Source organism: Cavia porcellus, unplaced genomic scaffold (genome assembly GCF_034190915.1).
Source record: "Cavia porcellus strain 051 isolate PalLab524CR breed Dunkin Hartley unplaced genomic scaffold, mCavPor4.1 scaffold_14, whole genome shotgun sequence".
NCBI classification, from domain to species: domain Eukaryota; kingdom Metazoa; phylum Chordata; class Mammalia; order Rodentia; family Caviidae; genus Cavia; species Cavia porcellus.
This window is the reverse complement of record NW_026947497.1, coordinates 12,445,076-12,460,764: the sequence shown is the minus strand read 5'-3', so window position 1 is coordinate 12,460,764 and position 15,689 is coordinate 12,445,076. Positions and strand designations below refer to the sequence as shown.

Below are 15,689 nucleotides of genomic sequence, written 5' to 3'. Positions count from 1 at the left end.
CAGATGTGCACTCCACACTAATTGTCCAGGATCCAAAAATGGAAAGAATTGGATTGAAAAGCAGAGCATGGAAATTCCACGGGTGCTATAGATTATCTCTCCAGATGATTGTAGTTGCTATGATAACCAAAATGTTCTTTTTAATAGACATTTTCCATATCGTGGTCATCCTTGCATGGGGAATGTACTAATAATAGATCATAGTAGAAATCTTTGTCCTTTCTGTAATGACCTTTGTGAAAGCTGTGTTATGCAATTTTTTTGCTTTCCCTGCCTTCTGTTGTCCAAATGAAGGTCAAGTTATCTCGGCAAGGGATTTGGATAAAAAGGAAGAATTACCATCTGCAGGAAGGGGTAAATCAAGGGGAGAGATTTTGCAAAAACAGACAAAGTTTACTAAGTTATACATGTGTGAATTAGTGTAGCATTAATCAGTTAGTGTTTTAATTTCAGAAAAGGCATTCATTATTTTAAGCTAGAATTATCAGTGTATGTCTAGCTCATTGGAAAATGTGTATGAATTTGAGGAAGGTGTAGATTATTTTTATCAATAAGATTCTATATATTCACTTTTTGATTTTAGTTTTGGTGACAAGTAAAGAACATAAAAATTGTGGGTTTTTAGTTTTTATTTTGAATTATTTTTATTAGTATATCTTTGTGGTGCATAATGATTACATGCATTGTGGCCAGATGGTACATGTACGTAATAGATCTTAATTCTTTTTACTTCCAATTCTCCTTCCCTCTCTCTCTCCTCCCTAAAACTTCACTTTAGTAGAGTGGCTAGGGAGTGCTATAGAAATCCCAGGGCAAACAGGAGAGCAGAGGCATGCAGCAGGTTCCAGGGATACCTTTCTCTCCCTGCTGCAGTGATCATGGCATGAGTTGGTGAACACGTGGGCAAGGGTGACAGTAAAAGAAGAATGTCACAAAAGTAGAAGCACGAGAACCTGGTTATTGGATACATAACAGTCATTAACATTTATGTAGTATTTATCTGGATGAATTATTTAATTTTATTTCAACCATTTAATTTCAACCATTATATGTAGTACAGGTACTAATATCATTGTAAGTTAAACTTGCAGGTTTAAAATAATTATCAGAAGCAAAACCAAAACCTTGGATCTCTCTGAACTGCTAAAGGACAGTGCCTTATCCACAGCTAAGTGTTAACATTTCTTATTTAGGTATCAATGACCATGAGGAGACAGGCTTAAAATTGAGTGTTGGTATTAGTATAATGCAAACTTTATTCTCTTTCTTTATTTTCAGTTCGACTTCATGACAGCATATCAGAAGAGGGGTTTCATTACTTGGTGTTTGATTTGTAAGTACCTTATGATCATTTATTTTTGTAATGTATATGAAGATCATTATTAATTAAACATGATTTTTCTCATTGTTCAGTTCAAAATAATAACTGTTATAATATTTTAAAAATATTCTTTGAGATAGTTCAACTTAAATTCTTCGGAGAAAGGATATATAATTAGCACAGTTTATTTAATATTCAACTTAGTCTTCATAGACAAAACAGGTGTGAGTCTGTTTTCCTTTCCATTGTCCATTGTGATTCATAAGCAGTTTTCAGTTTTACTTTGTGTACAAAAATGGATGACATAGCAAAATTCTCCTTTGAATTTTTTCATGAGTTTGTAAAATTTATTTTATATAAAAATAAGACTCAAAGAAGAAACTGATATTTAAATTTTTTTAATTCAAACTAATCAAGACTTTTAAACTAAGATTTTGTCAACAAAAATGAAGGGAAAATAATGATTCCTTAAAGGAGTATATTGAACATGCCACATACATGAGTGGTAGGGGTTTAAGTGTATGTTTTCTGGAAATCAATTTATACTACTTATCTCAATATTTAAAATGCTCATATCTTTTCACATAATATTTTGATTTCTGGCAACAAATTCATAAAAAGTATGCCCTAAATTCAGGTAAAATGTTATATTGGAAGATGTTCATTGCATCATCTTTTATAAAGAAAAAATAAAAGAACCAATTTACAGGGTGATAATTGCATAATTATAGTAGCTTCACATAATGGACTACATCACATTTTAATGTGATGACAGATTCTTGGGAAATAAATAAAAAAATAACTAACATAACATGAATCTAAAGATAAGCTTAATAGTAGTTTTGGTTAATTCAGCCCTTCAATGATACCGTAAGAAACTTTATTTCCATCTTTTTGTTGCTGTTACGTTGTTTTTGTTGTTGGGCTTGTTTTTATGCCCAGGCTCTCTATGGTCTCAAGGTGATTCTTTCATTTCAGAAATCATAGTGATTTACAAAGTCAGAAAAGGGGAATGGAACTTCCTTTGCATGCTTTTTTTATTAATCCATTCAGAAAAGCTTTCTCAGGAGTCCTTCAGATGGCATCTGTTAATGAATCCTTAATTGGAATTCTTCTCAAGTTCCTTGGTATCTGTGAATATTAAGTTTTTAAGCCTTGCAGATACCCAAATCCATTGATATTCATATCCCTCATATAAAATGTAAATTTGCATATAACCAACACACGTAACTACCAAATACATTAAATCTTCTCTAGATTACTTACAATACCTAACAGAGTCCATGCAATATAAATAACTGTTATACTGTATTGTTTAAGGAATAATAATGAATAGAAAATCTATGCAGTGTCAGTAAAGTTCCAGTTTTTTAAAGAATATTTTTGATCTGGCATTAGTTGAATCCATGCATATAGAACACGCAAATTGGAAGGGCTAACTATATTAGAAAGCAAACGGAATCATAATTGACATTGACTAACCTTGATTTAGTTTGTAAGTCCAGTGAGAGAAGCGCCTCCCCTGAGTTATGTAACTCTCCCCTTTTTGGACAAAGTCATGATTTCATTTATCCAAAAAGACAGGCAGTATTGCCTATCGGATGGGGACAGCCAAGCAGATCTGCCATACTGGAGAGCCAAGTCTTGCTGAAAATCAGGCCTGTCCTCCATGCAGACTGCAGGCTGCATGTGGCCCTGGATTGATAGTAATGAGGCTCCAAAACATAGTACATTTTTAACACTATAGTATGAATTTTAGCGATTTTTCATGTCTCATGTGGTGCTCAAACACAGGCAAAGTGGGCAACACCAAGGGAATGCTGTGTAGGGGAGAGCACAGGGCAGCGTTGACTCTGTGTCTTGCACTCATCACACACGGTCAGTCCAGTTGAAGGCTGTGTGTATTAGACAGTGTGTGTACTTGTGTGAACTGGTGAGGAAGATATGGCAATTGTCAATAACAGCATTTCAAGCTACCACAGATGACTGTGCCTTTGAAGACGGGAATTGATTGTGCTAGGCAGACATGCAAGTTTTCTTCTTAAAATTAGGCTTGTTATATCATTTATTTCATAAAATAAAACTTGATAACTTGAAAATGTTTAAAACAAGCATTTTGTTACCTATATGCATTAACTTTTATATTTTATTTATGGCCCAAGACTATTGCTCTTCACTCAGTACAGCCCAGGCAAGCCAAAAGTTGGACAGCATACTATAAGATAAAGATGGTGGCTCTGCTCATCCCAGCCCTGCTACTCAGGCAGCTGTTTTGGTTATGGTCCATACTCAGGGTGCTCAGACTGTGGTGTGATATTACTTCATGCTATACAAGTAGTCCTTCCTCCTTGATCCTTTTGTAGACTACCTATTGTTTGTTACGTGGTTCATTCTTCTTTCTAGGTGTTCTAAAATCCTTCCTTTTATGATTCCTATTCTTAAACTTTCTTTAAGCAATCTTTCATAACAAAAAAATTATTAGTTTTACTTTTCCCAAGAATATCTCATTCCTTCCTTGAGGATATTTTTGCTAGATACAGAATTATAGATTGCTTGTTCTTTTCTTTTAACGTTGTCCCACATTCCTCTTGAGGCCTTTGGTGTTTGATGAAAAATCCATCACTCTAATTATTTTTGCAAATTCCTTTTTTTTTTTTTTTTTTGTACCAGGGATTGAACTCTTAAGCTTGCCAGGCAGGTGCTTGTGCCACTGAGTTAAATCTCTGACCCTTCGTCTGATTATTTTCTTCATAAAAATAAAGTTCTTTCTGACTGCTTTAAAGATTTTTTTCTTTTATTTTCAGGAGTCTTACTATTAGTAGTCTTGATTCATATTAGTTAAAGCTTGTTTTATTTGGGTTTTTTCTTAGTCTCATCTTGCTATCAAATCTCTATCTTTTATTCTGAATCGTTCTTTCCCACTACTACCAAGGAATGGAAGTGGAGTAGGAAAATAGGATATCTTCATCAAAGAGAAATTGCATCTTAGTTTTAAGCAAAAATGGGAGGACAGAGAATTCTTCTTGTATTGATTGGTTTTTCAACTACCTATAGTTCAAAATAGTCCTTATGCTAAAGTATCATATTTTAGGATAACATATTTGATCCTCTGCAGTTATATGAAGTACTTCAGTGTTGGTCAAATGCTCAGGCATGCTACTTTCCTACTGGCATTGATGGAGGAAAAACATAACTCCCAACCTGTTAGATGTCAAACATGCCAAGTCCTACAACGTTGAGGAATAAAGTTGTGAATCAAAGGAAGAAATTACTGGAAATCGGGAAAGAAGAACAGCTCCTGGATTTCCAGGAGTTGTCCAGCGTGGGTGGCCAGAGCTCTTATAGTCAGGGGTAATTTATATAGCAAAACAACATGGGTCAAACAAAAATCAACCTATAGGATTATAAGTAGCCACTTAGCTAATATTGATCTAATAGAGAAATGAGTCACATATCAAGGTTATATGGAAAGACAAAGACAATTTTTAGATGAAATGGGTCCAGATACTCTGGTTACCCACCTGGACAGCTGATCCCTCACTGGACTTCTGGGACTAGGTGATGCTAGTCTCAGAGTAATTTCAGGTTCCTACATATCCCTTAGGCAGGCATGCAGGCCTGGCCATTGCGTCTTGATCTTGAAGCCTGGTCTTCTTCAGGTGGCCTACACACAGTTTTGTTATGTTCTCCTCTTCTGCAGGACTCCCTTGAGGGCCCATCCCTGATTGCAGTAGTACCAACTTATTATATCTAAATTTTATAGTTCCCAGATTTGTGTGTTCCTTATTAAATTAAGGACATGGTAAGAATCATATAGTTTGTTTTCTTCCCCAGCATTTTTTAATACAACAAAATAGTTGATAAAGAACATATAAAGAAGGCAGTTCACATGAAAACAAAGTAAGAGTTACAACCACAGTACATTATGTCTATAGCAGTGATATTTGCCTCTCAAATCAAAATGAAGAGATTTTTGAAGGTGACAGATTTATATACAAGCTGTAGTAATTTGCAATATGTTTTGTATCAAACAACTGAATCTCTGCTTCCAGAATAAAGAATTCAGACCTTTGGAATTATTCTAAATATTTAAAGTGTTATGATGTAAATTATTAGTGATCCTAATGAAAATGTCAGTGAGACCAGTGAACTAGCTGAATAGAATGCAATAAAGTACTCAACTTTAGGGACAATTGAAAGTAGTGGCTGAAAGAACTGTTCAGATTTTTCAGTGGTTAAAAAGAGAATATAACCTATATAAATATGTAATTTCTTAAAATTATGTAATTGTTTTGGTGCAAATCAGGAAACATGTATTGCTTTAGAAAAATGTATATTTTAAATATTGTTACGCAAGTGTGATCTTAAAGATATCAATGAAATATATGGGAAAATTGGAAGCAGCTTAGCCAATTAGTTCCAAGGTAAATAGCCATGTGAATTCCTGAAGAAGGAATGTTCCTTGTGTTCCTCCTTTTGATGCTGGTTTTGGCAGTGTAGTACTTATACATACTTCCTGTGGAATGTCAGCTATTTAGAGTCTAATGGGAAGTTCTATTTTTATAGGTGCTTTGAGTAGTTTTGTAATGGAATACTTTTCACTTTCTAAAAATCAAAACAAAGGAGGACAGGGGTTCTATGAAAAACAGTTTCTTCTTGCTATTTTAAACTTATATATTTTTATATGGGCATCTCCTCACTATTTCCAACCACAAAGCATTAGGAATCTCTTTTGCAAATAGATTTCTGAATCTATGGGAAAGACCTTTGTGAGCGCAAATGCATCTTCACAGTAAAGAGCCCCCTGACTTGGACTCATTCTTCCTCAGGGTTTATGGCTAGCAGAGCTTTTAGGCACATGTCAGCAGCTCAGCAAGGTAAGATGGGCTAAGCTTATGGAAGTATGGATTTATTTAAAACCTAAAGGAAAACAGTAAACTGAAGACATTGACCTAGACTACAGGGCCCAAGGGAAAGAAACTTTGGCCTTTAGCAGATAAGACAGATCTTGTACATTTTGAGGTCTGATGAGAAATGAGACTTTGACAACACAATTGCCTGGACAGGTGTTGACATGGAAAAACTATTTCCGTGTCTTAGATTCATTGACTGGAGCTGTAAATTAGACTGACAGAAGACAGTTTAAAAAACAAACCACTTGTGTCTCATTATTTTCATATCCATTTCCCATTTGAAAAGTTAGAAAAAAGAGTATGATGTGCTGCCTCCTTTTCCCCATTTTTTCATATTGACACCAGCCAGGAATGCTTGGTTTTGTAGTTGACATTAGGAAAGCATATGGTTCTCATTTGAAGCTATATAATAGCATTAAAAATATGTACCTTTTCAAACCATCTCTTTTGATCTATGAAGCTGATACTTTTATTTGTATTATCAGGATCAAAAGAGAAGTCAAACACCTTTGAGTTTTGAGACTATAGTTCAGAAAATGGACTATATCACTTAAAAAAATCCATGGTATTGGCCAGGTGTGGTAAAAATCTCAGAAGTTGCACACGGGTTTGGGAGAAAGAGCGAGTGTTCATTCAAAGGAAACATTGAGAAGAGCCAAAGTTGAGACAGGTGCCTTGGAAATACTTTTTCCTGCAACAGATATAGACTTGGTTTCCAACTTCTCTGACAGGCACTTCAGATATGCTGAGGCAAGAGTAAGCGAACAACAATTTCTCCCTTTAAAAAGTATGTAGGAACAATGTCACATGCACTATGTTATGGCATTCTTTCCTCTCCTAGAACATTTGGATGCGTGACCATGTTGGCAATATGAAAAAAATACACAGATACAGTGTGACAGTTTTCAGAACTCACTGACAACAGCTGATGTGTGTCATGGTTATTTGATCATCTCTGACTATTAAGAATTTTTCTACGATGCCAATGGTATACTCCTGTATCTCCCAAGACATATATATATATATATATTCCAGTGATTATTAACCTTTATCAGGAGTGAGAGCTACTGATTTCATTATACTGAATCCTACCTGCCTCTTGAAACTTGACTAGTACAAAAACAGTTTTCATACTCAGAACAGAAAGTGAAGTCAGAGTTTCGAAACCTAATTGTCCTATCAGTGCTGTACACTGCAAAACAAAACGGGAGAACAAGTCTCAAGGTTAAACGCTTAGCCAAAGACAGGAAGATAAATCAATAAATTACAATATAATAGGATTTGTGCTGTCATATTTTGCTCTGTACATTGATTGAAACAAACTAAAGAAGATTTACATTGGAGGTGGCTGGCCCAGCAAGCAGTCATGGAAATGAAAGAATGAGAGGAGAGGGGTGAGGGGAGAGGACGGGACGGGGGGAGGGACAGAAGAACTAAATAATATAATGTGTTTGACAGTTTGGGGGAAGCAGTATCGGATACTGAACCCAGAATCTTTGCACTGAGCTGCATCCCCAACCCTTTTAGTTTTTTTAAAATTAAAGTCACCCAGGTTGGGCTGTTGATCCTACTGTCTCAGTCTCCCAAAGAGCTAGGAATACAGGCATACCCCACTATGCCTGGCTCCTCTGAAAATATTTTGTACAATAACATCAATTATAAATTTTGTAATTTCTGTGCTAAACAATGGTTGAAGCATCAATGCTGTTATTGAAGATAGTGATAAATATTGCATTTCTCATTTGTTCTTAGCAGAACTGTGTTTGAATCAAAATCTTTGGGGTGTTTTTAAATGAAATTTAATATTTATTATGATGAAGATCTTTATGTGTAGAATGTCAATAAGTATGTGGTTGGAAAATAAAAGATTTCTTAGTAATTATCCCAAGCAATTTCTTTGTTTCCTTAATTGGGAGATTAATAAAATGGTTAGTGGTTTTATTATATTTTTAAAGGCAGAACATTTGAAATGACTATGATAATTTGTCATTTTAATACAAAGCAATAGAAATACTCATATGCCTTTGACTCTTCGTCTAAATAGAAAACAGAATACCTGATGTTACAGTGTTCTGTACTGGCAAACAGAATCCTGTCCCCTAGATCACGGTTCTTTTGTGTTAATAAAACTTTGGGTCTGTGTGGAAGAGGTAAGGACAATGCTTTAGTTACACTCTACAGAAGGAGGGACGCTCACATGATGAATGCCATTTGATGTCATCTGCCAAATTGTTTCCAAGGATAACCATCTTAAATACCAGAGAACCTATTTCCTCCTTCATGTGATTAAGGATTTCTTCTTGGTAGATGTGTCCCATTATTATTTGTCATTCTTTAATATCTCCCTGGGTTTCTCAGTGAAACATAATTTGTGTGTTTTATTCTCCAACACTATGATTGAACCTAAGGCCTCCCCAACAAGCTAGCCCATTTTAATTTTTATTTTGAGGCAAGATTAAGTCACCTCATTAAGTTGTCCATGTGGGCTCAAACTTGTAATCCTTCTGCCTCAGTCTCAGCAAGGGCTGGAATTATCAGCACATGCCACCACACCAGGCTATAGCAGTGTTTTGTTTTTGCTTTTTAAGAGTCCAGAGGAGGCGCATATGTGAACTTCCTGTCTCTTGCCGAGAGTTTGTGTTACCTGCCCTCAAACCTCCAAAACTTGGGAATAAATAAACATTTATAAAGTTGCCTAGATACAAGTATTTTGTTATAGTAGTGAAAAAAGTACTAGTATACTTGTAAAACTCATAAATGGGGTGGGGGCTAAGATTGAGTCCCCAGGGGCTCTTGTCCACACTGATCTTAGCAGTTCATCATGGTTTGTGCTTTCCTACCTTGTGATAATTCTAAGAAGGTGTCTGATGATAGATTTCTGTGATGTTGAACTGTGAGACTCTATATGCATCTGCTTCACTCTCCAATGTTTTAAGCAGTGTTTTGCATTTTACCCTCACCTGTTGGAAGATTGAGCAGCATTGTTAAATTTCAGTTTGCTCAGGTTTTTACTCATTGTTATTACAGAATGATGGCTTTGAGCATCTTCCATGTTGGGCCAAAAACAAATTCTCACAGTTTGTTTTGAAAAGCCTTACAGTTTATAAAACTTACATAAATACAAAATTATTTTGATTTGGAAGTATAAGGAAATGTCTTAGTTACTTTTCTCATTGCTGAGAAAAAATAACTGACACCCAGAGTTAAAAGAGATAAGGTTTATTTGGCTCACAGTTTGTAGAGTCCATAATCGGCTGGCTCCAGGGCAGAGTGGCTTGGCAGAGGAGGATCACAAAGAACAGTTCATGGTGCCCACAAAATAACAAATGCAACAAGGGAGAGAGATAAGCCTCTTTCTGACCCTTGTTTTGTATTGCAGGATACTTGCCCAAGGGTGGCTGTAGCACTGAAACCTTAACCCCAGGATCACACACTCTAGAGTCAGCCACTTCTGAAAAACCTACCCATCATGATTGCATGAGGCTTTGGGGGACATATAGGCACCAGCCATAATGAGAAGACATAGCTATTCATTAGCTAGAAGTCAGAAATCAATAGTATAAATTTGTTGTTAGGATATGTCTTGAGATAATTAGAAGTCTGACCTATATGTTCTTCATGCAGTACATGTAGCCAGTGCTGATGAAGTACTTTGCTGATTCTCAGTAAAAAAACTGAAATTCATCACATTTTAACACATTAATGTTTAAAGTTTACTGCCTATTTTGATTCAACCATATTGTGAAAACACAGATTTCTCAAAGTTAATTAAATGTGAAACCATGGATGCTTATTAAATTGCTACCTTAAGTAAATTTGCCTCAGCTCATAGGTCACATGATTCTCTGTGAAAAGGGCTGGAATTGCTATCTTGGGTATTAATTGTCATCTTGGAGACAGTTTGTGTCTGTGAACTGTCAGTGCCATTCTGCTATGTGAGAGAATCTGGAAAAGTTACAATTTCAAAGATGTTGGACTAAGTTTAGCAGTCAGCTTCTTTGGTGTGTGATGATATTTTCTGCCATGTGCTCATCCATTTCATCTCCTAGCCTGGACTTTGTAGGCAGGGAGCCCAACTCCCACTTGATCCCTGCTTACTTTTCACTTCTGCTTGAGACACCCAAACTTGGCAGGCTCTGCTGTTGGCTTGCAGTTCATTTCCCCTATCACCCCCCTTCCCAAGTACTTTGGTGCTTTAGACAGTTTCTGCAAATAGATTTGTTGTTATAATACACTCATTCAGTGAATACTGATTGAGTGCTAATTATATGTGAAGCACTTTGCTAAATACTTGAGATAAAACCGTGAATAAAGGATGGTCCTTGTCTATAAGGAGCTTCCACCTTATTGGGGACAAGGGATCACCAAGAGAGGGGGAGCCCCAGGCAGAGTAAGCTCAAGGAGAGGAAGTGGTATCAGGAAACCAGAGTGTGGTATGGAACCACAGGAAGAGCCTGTGCACTTAGACGTGAAGTGGTACCTACTTTGTCATCCATTGTGAGTCCTCCCTGCAGAGCCCAGAGGAAAGATGTGTGCAAAGACCCAGGAAAGACTGGAAAGTCCCAGAGACTTACAGTGTATTCTGGATGAACTGTTAGACTTGAGGGTAGGGAGCAGCTCTGAGACCGGAGAGCCAGTCTGTGACTACTTCCTAAAGCACTTCTTAGATTTATCTTTCTTGGCACTGAAGCTTTACCTTGATTTTTAAAAAGAGAGATGCAAGAGGTAATAATTATCCTGGATACAGTTAGGGAACATGTTGACTTTCTAATGCAAGTTGCTAGTGTTTGTAGCTAAGTGACACACTAAGAATGAAAAAGAGTGAGAAGTTTTGAGAGTAAAATGTAAGCAGACATGGTAATTAATTGGACCTAAAACACTCTTGTCAAAGACAATTGCTTAAAACATTCCTTTTCTGAACTAGTATAATCTGATTAGACAAAATAATATTCTATCTACCATAATACTTTGCCTACCTGATTCACACCTTTTTATTGAGCAAAGTTAAAATAGTGATGTTTTGTTAATAGACATGTAGCAGACTCAGAAACAGGTAGTGACTCAGTGTTTTTGGTGTGTTTTGTATGTGAATAAAATAAGTAAAACATCTAAAATAAGAAAATTATGCCAGTAAGTCCGAGAAACAGATTTCGAGAAAAGACCCTGTCTCTACTAAGTAATGCAGAAATACAACAGCAGTAAAACACAGTAGACAGTCAATAAATACCTGCTGAATAAGTGACTTAGAACTTTTTGATATTTCAAGTAAGTCAGAAAAATTAGAAGAAAATGTTAAAATGGTCCAGTTGAAATCCCACATGTTCATTCTCAGTGCTTACCTGGGTTTTGTATAACATGCACTCTGTTGTGTCATATATGCTGGCTCTTAATGGGTGGGCAGGCAAACATCTGGCTGTTTTTTCCCAGTAGTCTAGATAAAACTTAGGAAATTTGTAATCAAATTTATAATTTATATTCTTGTTCACTTTATTTCTTTGACATTTCAGTGCAGGGATAGGTGTGCCTGTGAAAAGTTTTATATAATTTAGCTATTCTATATTAAAGTATCATTTTATCCATTGATTTTCACTGTAATTTCTCCTGTTTACTTCAGATATGTTCAGAATTTAATAACTCTTGACCATCTCTGCAGCTCCATCATGTTTCACTGTTATCTTTTGCATGTATCACTATAAAAATTGCCCATCTATTCTCCCTGATTTCATACAATCTACTCTCAATACGGCAGCTAGTGAGGCCCCATAGATCCTAGTGCCTGCCACTCTGCATCAAGCTCTGCATTGCTACAGTGGCCACTCTTGTCTTCCTGCCCACTCAGCTAGAGCCAAGTGGCATCTTCGTAGCATGGAGCACACAAGTGGTTCCCATTTGGGGACCTGACACCTCCTGTCCCTTGCCCCAGCGCCCTCTCCTAGAAATCCGTCTGGTACAGCTTGCCCTCTTCATGGCATGGCTCACGGCTCATTGCTCTAGATCTTCTCTTCCACCCAATCTAAAAGCTGTTCTTGCGTCACAAGCACATCCCAATTCCTTACTCCTTTTTCCTTCCTCAATACTTCTTGCTTCCTAATTTATTAACTTACCTGGTTTATTATTTGTATCACCCACTATAATGTAAGCTCCATGAATGTAGCAACATTTTTCATTTAATTTTGTTTTGTTTCATTTCATTTCATTTTGCTTCATTTCTTTTTGTTTCATTTTGTTTTGCTTTATAATACAGATTTGCTCTGTTCCCCAGACTAGCTTCAAATTCCTGGACTCCAAAAATCCTCTTGCCTCAACCCCCTCAGTAACTGGGAACTACAGGCATGAACCAACTCTGACTCTGATGTTCACATTTTTGTGTCTAGAACCTAGAGTATTACCTACATATTAAGGTTCTTAATAAATATTTTTTCATAAGAACATATGAGAAAGTTTCAGGAAGAATGCAGAATTGTTTTGCGAAGGCTCTGTTGTGTTTTAAGGGAATTTTTTAGGTTGTCTTTCACCTATATACTACTTTAACTGCATAGTGGTTCTTTACTGCCAGCTAATGCTTACCCACTAGTTAATTAGCTTGCTCAGAATGATAGAATTTGATGCTTAGCCAGAACTAAAACTGAAGATTGCATTTGGCCAAAATATCTACTTCTGAGCAAAATGTGACATCACAACATATATTTTAAGAGTGAATGTAGTCACAACAATATGGTCAAAACAGCTGTAATGTTTTCATACACACAATTATCTGATGTATGCAGTTTAATTCAAGTCACTACTTTCCTCACAATCATTATGGTGCTTAACTTGCTTATGTATTGATATATACTTTCTATCTTAGTTTTTTTTTTCCACAGACATTTTAGTTACTTATTTTTAACCAGCAAGCAAAATAAGATATTCAATTACCCTTGGAGTCTGACATTAATGACTATAATTTGTTAGGTAATTGAAGTCACTTCTATCATTCTGTTTCTCAAACCCACAAAGTGTCAAGACTGAAGCATGCAGCACATCTATGGCCTAGTATATTTCTTCCTTGGTTGCATTCTTTGTTGGACATCTTAGAAAGAAAGACTCTTTTGTGTGTGTTTTTTAATCTCTTATTTTGGAATTTAAAAACTATTCAGCCCTTTCCAGAAATGTTGACCCAAATGGGGCATTTTCATGGGCAGAAAAAAACATTTTCTGCCTGCTCTTGCTTAAACAAAGAAACTCTTTGATCTTGTAAACAACATCATCAGCATTTGGTTTCTTGTCCTGGCATTAGTGGTGATATTAACTTAGTCATAAAACCCAGACACATGGGGATTATACTGATGGATAGTGTTAGGGAAAAGGAAAAGAAGAAAAAAGGGTATGAGCTCAACAGGACAGGTTTATTTCAGAACAAACCTAAGAGGGACCCCTGTTGCACTAGAGACTAGACCAGCCATGCAGCCAGTCTCTTACAGGCTATGGGGTCTTTTGTTGGGTCACTGGGAGGAGAGAGTTCAGTGAGAGGCGGTTGCGGCTACCTGCCAAGGACAAGGTTCGAGAGCGAACAAGCAGTAAATGGACAAAGCTTGGAAAGTGCAGGGAATAGTGGCTACTGTCAGTAGTGGGGCTGATAATGGTATGAGTCCCCAGGTGCAACTGGAGTGAGAGGTGGTAGTTTAGAAGGGTCTCTGATCAGGATGGTGGCAGTCAGATTCCTACAGATAAGATGCATAGTTCTCTAAAATATCCAATATTTAAACCTTTAAAATGCATGCCTAATGTGTGACTTTTTGCTCTAGCATAAACTGTTTTTCTGGTTGATCATGTCATTATGTCAAGTCTCTAATTTGTGCAAATAGTGCCTATCCCTAAAGAATGCAGATAGAGATTAAAAATGAAGATTTTGCTCTTTCTTTTAAATGTTGCATTGCAAGAGAGAGTTTAAGGACTGTCATATAGAGTCAGTCCTGCTAACTAAAATGTAAACTATACAAATAAGATAGAGAATAAAAATATACTTAAATGATCTGGCTAGTAGGTGGCACTGAACTGCCCTCTCGGCACATGATATTACTGGAAAGTTATTGGATTTGTGTAGAGGAATGCCTTAAGAAGAGCTAACGTTTATGAAATATTTACCATGACTCCCTCTTCCCAAATTATATTACCCACTTTCTCACTTATGGAAGTTTTATAAAGTATGTAACATTGGTACATATCCTCTCACCACATGAAGAAATTGAGGCAGAAGAAGCGTATTGCTTTGCCTAAAGTCACAGAGTGTTTTTGGTTATGCTTAACTCAGATTTGCCTGAGAGTTAAGACAATGCTGTGAACCACTGTTTATGCTCAACTTTCAGTGTAACTTATATGGGAAACTATTGTGTACTTCCATTTAGTTTTGAATGGTTTGTTTTCATCATCTTCTTCACTTAAGCACAATTACCTGCAGTTTAATTAGAAACAATATTTAAAATTTATCTTATGAAACAGGAGCTAGTTGTTACAGTTGCTTCCCCCCACCAAGTATAGAAGTCTGTATGCTGATATATGCTGCAAATTTAAAACCTTGCATATTTAGTGCAGTCATTAAAAACACTCAGATGAGTGATTCTGTAGATTTCTTTGTAATGAGTTTTCCTCTCATCATAAACTCTTCTGATTCAAAGTTTTAAAAAATACATAAAATAATGTATCATTTTATGAGATCAGATAATAGCTATGAATTACGCAGTGATGTTATATATGTTTTGTCATATACAGAGTATATATGTATACATAAAAATATGCATGCATATACATGCAAGTGTACTTGTGTGTTAGTATTTGCCCATGTCTGAGGCTGGGGAAGGCCAAACAGTGAGATTTAGGGAAAAAAAATCACTTTGAGTTTCATCTTCAAGTCTGAACTCTCATATTTGAGTATGTTAAAAAATAATCTTTTTGTTAACTTTTAAATGCATTACCTGTTTTTTAAGTTTGAAATTCAAATAGTGTATGGTTTTACTTTATATATAGATAATCTAATGTATTAATAGGTAAGATTTGCAACTTGTTTGTTTCCTCTTTGAATGGAAAAAATTCTGAGGATGATTAATTGAGGAACTGAACACACATCACGGTTAACTAACAGTTACTAAAAATAAGCTGTGAAGTCTCTAGCTGTGAAGCTCCAAAAAGAGATGATGAGAAAGAACAGCAAACTAGGACCAGGATTAACAGCAGGAACGAGAGTAACTCAACCTTGTGATTCCAGCCTCACCAATGACCTGTAAATAGTGAGTGAGGCCAGCTTTGTTTTGATGGATCCTTAGGCAAAACTGGATAAAGGATGAGAGAGCTTTTTATGTAAATATAAAAGATAAGCATCTTAAAAATCTCTTCATTCTTATTGCCTAGCCACCATTTTAGTCTTCTTTAGAACCTTCATAATTATTGGTAGAACCAACTCTGTCTAGTTGATACGGATC

The 15,689-nt window shown here is 36.1% G+C and overlaps 1 protein-coding gene across 19 annotated transcripts in view; it reads left to right on the top strand.

The window, feature by feature from the left end:
• Camk2d (calcium/calmodulin dependent protein kinase II delta) overlaps window positions 1–15,689 on the top strand; it is a 298,536-nt gene that overhangs the window by 154,596 nt on the left and 128,251 nt on the right. For all 19 annotated transcript variants that reach the window (XM_063260693.1, XM_063260692.1, XM_023564349.2 and 16 more), the window contains exon 4: window positions 1,279–1,333. In XM_063260693.1, coding sequence (XP_063116763.1) covers window positions 1,279–1,333 — 55 coding nt within the window. The remainder of the gene's footprint in view (window positions 1–1,278; window positions 1,334–15,689) is intronic.